Source organism: Blennius ocellaris, assembly GCF_963422515.1.
Source record: "Blennius ocellaris genome assembly, chromosome: 7".
NCBI lineage: Eukaryota > Metazoa > Chordata > Actinopteri > Blenniiformes > Blenniidae > Blennius > Blennius ocellaris.
The window spans coordinates 11,002,316-11,008,315 of NC_137656.1; the positions used below are offsets into that span (position 1 = coordinate 11,002,316).

The 6,000-nt window shown below is 43.4% G+C and overlaps 1 protein-coding gene across 1 annotated transcript in view; it reads right to left on the reverse strand.

Annotated features, from left to right (window-relative positions):
* The window catches only part of ptch1 (patched 1), a 50,423-nt gene that overhangs the window by 15,692 nt on the left and 28,731 nt on the right, over positions 1–6,000 (reverse strand). Inside the window, exons 13-16 of the mRNA XM_080500154.1 lie at positions 5,722–5,840; positions 4,507–5,191; positions 3,288–3,597; positions 1,822–1,964 (exon numbers count right to left, since the gene is read on the reverse strand). Coding sequence (XP_080356280.1) covers positions 1,822–1,964; positions 3,288–3,597; positions 4,507–5,191; positions 5,722–5,840 — 1,257 coding nt within the window. The remainder of the gene's footprint in view (positions 1–1,821; positions 1,965–3,287; positions 3,598–4,506; positions 5,192–5,721; positions 5,841–6,000) is intronic.

Consider the following 6,000-nt stretch of genomic DNA (forward strand, 5'->3'; position numbering starts at 1 on the left):
GGAGTGGCATATCAAAATAAAACATCTCGCTCTGCAATTTGCCAGGGTTGGAAAAGATCTGGTTCTCATTTCGAGGCACAAAAAACAGCTACTGCTCCAAAGTGCATGCACAAAGCAGAACACATTCAAAACATACAAATGCACACACGGAGCTGCCTCAAAGAAACCACGTGCTTCAGCTTCACTCAATGAAAGAGGACACAGCAGTGCACAGAGGAGGGAAAGGGAGGGAGGAAGAGACCCAGCAAGAGAGAGAGAGCGAGAGAGAGAGGTAGACAGAGGGAAAGAGGAAGAGGGAGAGGTAGTCCAAGCAAGAAAGCGAGAGAGCCTGATTCCAGAGGATCTGGATTGAATTTAACAGCGGGATATGCAACAACTGTATGTCTTCAAGCTGTCACGGGAAGCCCAGGCAGCTCTGCTGGCGGCCCCCACGCCTCACGGCAAGTACACTTCCCTCACAAGCAGAGGAAGTCACGTCACACGGCCGCACACCAGGACTGTCTTTGCTTCCTATCAGCTAGAGAATACAGGACGGGAAGAGCAGTATGTGGTTTCACTGAGGCTTTCTGGGTAAAAGAGATAGCATAAACACCTAGGAGTAAAGTGACATGTCTGTAGTCATGAATAGCTTCGTGAATAAATCCAAAATCCAAACACAACGAAGCTATATGTCAGGTGGAATTACGTTTAATGAAAATGATCTCAGTGTTGAAAAAGACGAGGTTTGTTTTGTGTTTGAGGTTTGTGGAAATCCTGGCCAAGAATTTTGTTTTTATATTTCTCCAGTTTCTTATCTTCTGTTTTTGCTTTTTCCTGCCAAAGAATGCAGCCATGCATCCACATATGCTGTGTTTTGGAGGTAGTACCAAACTGAAAAAGAAATGATACTATGTCTTGTTAGAACAATTTTTCACAGCTCCACAAACTCCACTATACCCTCACACCTCACACCCTCGTCTTTAAACTTTTCTTAATGCTCATGTTTTTTTGCTGACACCTTTGATATTTGTCTCGATTGTCTACAAAGTTGAAAATCGTCATCACAACCCATACAGAGCCGCATCTATTCCACAATGAGATTGTCTGATGCCTGGTTAACAACTGCAGTGCATCATGAGGAACTCCACCCCACTTTATGAGGAGAACCCTTTGGAAATAAAATACCATAGATTTGTTGTTGAAAACTAGTGCACACAGTGAAATCCTGGGTTGTTACTACCTCAAAAGTCATGTATTTCAGCTCCAGAACCCAAGCTATTTATTCACAGATCTACTGGGATTTACATCAGATTTTTCTGCAAAAAATCTTCTTTCAGCGACCTGCAACTGGCCTCACTGAAAAGGTGTGAAATGGAAAGACTAGATGCAAGAGGGAATCAGTTCATCATCGAGACCCTGTGTGTATTTGCAACATGCGTGCACGCACGCGAACACACACACGTGCACACATGCTCACACACATTGAAAAATGGCTTAAATGAAGAGTTAATAGGTTTTTCAGAGGCAGGCTGCCGTTCCAGTGAGAGCTTTAAATTCCTCGGCTCGGTAAAGTCATCACAGAAAGAAGATGAAGACAAACAGACAGAGAACGAGGCACAGAAAAATGAATAGACAGAGATGATTTTAAGCTGGGTGTGGCTGCTCTATCATGAATCATACGTGGAGAAACAAAAAAATGATAAAACAGTAATAATAATACGGTATATGAAAGTGCATTATTTAGAGTGTTCTACACTGCAGTCTTTATTATTTATTAAAAAAAAACACTTCATGTATAACTTTCAATAACTCTGCATGTTAGGAATGAACTGATAAACACACCTGGTTGAAGTCAATGGGCTTGTTTCTGCGTCCTGTCTGCACCAAAAGTTTGTACGCCAGCACGCCATCATCTGAGCCATTCCTGTAGCTGCTGAAAGTGATGCGGCCGGCCTCCCAATCCTTGTCAAATGCCTGCTGGAGACCTGCAGGAAATCACAACAAGACAGATTGGTTAGATGTGGAAATTTAAAAAGGTTACATGCCCTGTTATCTTCATTCTTCCTTTGTAACACACCATAAAGCAGGAGTTCACAGAAAGGCACGGCACATAATCCCCCGGCACAGTAAAATGAGAGCATGACACAACACTGCAACCTAACCCTAACCCTATAATAAGCCTGATTGATTTAATATGATAACTCAGTTCCATTCTCAACCACCAAACGCGACTTCAAAAGCTTAAAATGTGCTGCTTGTAATTCAAAATGATCATTAAGAATTATATCAGGAACATGTGCCTGCTTTTCTATACTACCCACTAATCCATATGTGCATCACTCCCCTCCTCCCAGCTCTCCCCCAAGGCCCATGCTGTGGTCCGTCTGTGGGAGATGTTGTTTTGGGTCTCGTTCCTTGGCCTGTCTGGCTCCAATTTGTCCCACCATTGCAGTGAGCAATATCAGACAGTTCTCTCGCTCTCTCTCTCTCACCCACACACTCTCTGTGTGGTTCCCAGCCAGCGCACACACACAGACTCACACGATGTGTTTTAGCGCTAAGGCCAAACGAGTGTATTTCCTTGCTCAAAATGAAGCCATAACTGGATTGGGTTGACATGAAAGATAATACTCTTGTTTAGTGTCACCTCACAATTCGTAGGTGCTGTCAGCGCTACATAAAAGAACAAGCAATTCATACAGAACTCACTCCATCAATAAATAAGGTGAAGCATGTCTTTGTGGGATTAAAAAAAAAAAATTATTGAATAAGCCACATTGACTTGAACATGTTTGTCACAATTCGTAGAGCAATAATCTTCTACTTGCTGCCAATAGTTTTAATGTATTGTATATTGCCAAAGTTTAAAAACATGGGCTCCCACTCCAACCTCCTCCTTCAACCCCACTCTATTGAAGACACAAGTGATTTTAGTCAGCTACTGTCAGTGTCCATTTTGCAATCCTTCCCACTTCTGATCTCTTGCCTAACATCTTGTTTCCTGCAGATTCATGTCAAAACATGGAAGAAAATTATGATCTCAAAAACTGCTTCATGAGAAAGTAATTTGTTTCTATGCCTAAACTATCCCAAACAGTGAAGTTAAATGAGGTATAAACAAAAACAAACAAAGAAAAATCATAGGTGATGTCATTTGTAGGCAAAAAGCTAAAATGAAGACTGTATTTGAAAGTGAGTCATTTTACTGTCAAAATGGGGAAACCAAAATCCTTTAAATCCAGTGTGGCCCAGTTCATACTGAGTTTAGTATTAGTGGCAATTCCATTACAAGCTGTTTTTTTTCTTACCTTGCAGCCAGTCCCTGAAGTAGTGAAGCCACATGTGGGGCAGCTGCCCGTTGTCCTCCTTCAGCACGTAGCGAACTGTGTGGAACCGCTGGTGGAGCTGGTGCAGCAGCGGCTGGTTCTGGGCGTAATCGGCATGCTGCGTCACCACATACATGTTGTAGAAGGAGAAGAACTTGAACTGGGCACCAATGAAGTCGTACTCGCTGGTCTCTCGGGGTACGATGTCCGTTAACTCCAGGCCATCCCTCACCTGGGTGGTTCCATACAAACTGACCCCCAGCAGGCAGAGGAAGAGCACAATCACAACCACCTGGAATCAGAAGAAGAAAGATGTTGCCTCATCAGTCAATTTAATGCACTTCAACATCCATGAAATAGTTCTTAGAACATGTAGCACATTCTTTACCAGTTGGGAATCATAATATAGATGGTTTATGAGTTATCTTGGTGGAATTTTGCAGCATGTTCCAAAAGATACACAGAAGTAATTTGTGTATGACCAGAACAGTAACAGATGAGAAAAGACAAATAGTCAGCTGCACAGATGTTAAACAGACACTGAGGTTTGTCAAACGTACATGGAAGAATAAAAAATACGATGAGCTGTTAAGTTGTAACTCAAATAACTGTTGTAAACATTCAACCTGAGGACAAACTCCCTGGTTAGATTTTGTTGTGCTGTGCACACGCACAGATTCCCAGGAAATGAGGTTCACCAACCACTGCTAGAATTTAAATTGCGTCAGTGTTTGTTTTTAGGTTATGATGAAACAGACTTTTCCTTGAACTCACTCCGTTATAGGGTGGATTGGATTAAGGCATCACAAGGAGTGCATGAAGCAATTTGGGAATATGGACTAACATTTGACAGGAGAATGAAATTGAGGAACATTTTCTAATGTCAAGTACAGGCCACCAGATGATTTCAGTTTTGGAAGGCTTTGAGAGGACTGGCCACCCACAAGACTGAGGTCAGACTGTGAGTGTGTCAGTGACTCAGATAGGACATTACCACAACCTCCTCCCCAGATTTCCTCCTTCTGTACCACTCTCTTTAGTGACTAACTCTTCACTACAAATTATCACTATGGTGTGTCAGCACACAAACTCACATTTACCTCACACAGAAGGTTTCCCCCCCCCTTCAGCTCTGCCTCTTCACTTCACAAATGTACATGGACCAACTGAAAGACGAATAAATATGAGGAATAAAACTCACCTTGGTTGTGGGTTGCAGGAGGAAAGGGGCATAGTGCTTCTCAGCAAAAGAGGCGAGGGTCCAGCGGGAGCAGGGAGGCTCGAGGCAGCGAAGGCCCAATGAGGCTTCCCCAAACTGGGACAAAAGGTCTCGTGTGGAGCTGTTGTTCTCTGGACCCGGGCCGGTTGACGAGGCCATATCGCTCTGAGGAACTGAGCAGGTGCTTGACGCTGGAGCAGTGGGAGAAGCTGCAGAATGAAGATTGGAGAAGGTGGCAGAACCTCGTGACGGTCCATTACTTCGGCTGCTGCTGTTATTGTTGTTGCTGATATTGGCATGATTGCTACTGCTGCTGCCTCCACTGGTGGTGTTGTTGTGGTAATAGTCATTGTTCGGGTTGGTCCTCGTTGGAGCAGGGTTGATGGGCTGCACAGAGATCTGGGATCGGGGTTCGGCAGTTGTGTAGAAGGCTTGCGTCCGGGGATCATACTCCGTCCTGAGCTGCACTGTGGACTGCATGGTGATTTGGGTCTGTTGGGCAAAACCATGGCTACTGTAGGACGGAGGGGGGCTGCTGTAGCTTGGGGGAGGTGTGCGATATGAGGGAGGAGGAGTGCGATATGACGGGGGAGGGCTGTAGTGACTTCCATCTGCTCCATCGAGGTACACTTGAGGCTCAATCTGAATGACACGATTGGCACATGGGCTGAAAAGACCAAAATGCAACATTTAGTCAGACTGTGGTTCGATATTAAAGTGTATGTTAAAACTGTTGAAAATCTTGAACATTTGAATACAGGCAATAGTCTGGGATCGTATTACATGTGTTAATATATATAAATATATAGTTATTAGCCCTGTGCTATTATGAATCTATCTCTTGCTGCCAACAGTGTGAAATGAAGAGCTGAGATTCAATCAATGGAATTTAATAGTGAGCGTTCACATCTGTACGATTGCTGAGCCAACAAACATGCCCAGGCTGGCAGGCCAGCTGGTGAGATTTATTAAAGACCATGACAGGTAAGTGCACTGAACACCCAAAAGTAGCCAGACAGAAAGAGACAACTTATCAGGTTTTGACTGAGGAGGGATTAAAACGAAGAGATAACTGGGTGTTTCAAGTTATTCACTGTCAGATCAAGAGATCTGAGTTCTCTCAGTGAAGAAACTAAAGAAAAGGAAAAGGAAGAAATGAAAGAGTTTCTTTGTATGCGGTGACAGAAATGGTCACACCTGTAGAAACAGCAGAAAATGTCAAAACGTCTGTCTTCTCTTCGGTACAGATCCATGCTGAGGATGGCAGGAAAGATGAGCAGTACCATGGCAAAGTTAAATACCACCACCACTGCAGCCTGTAAAGAACATGGGAAATATCAATATCATTTAATATGAGAAACGTAAAACAGACAACATACAAACAACAGGCAACAGACCATCTGCAACATCCAAATATGTCTGATGACTTTGAAAATCACTCTCATCGAGTTTTGGTGCAAGAAAGCAAAAATAAAG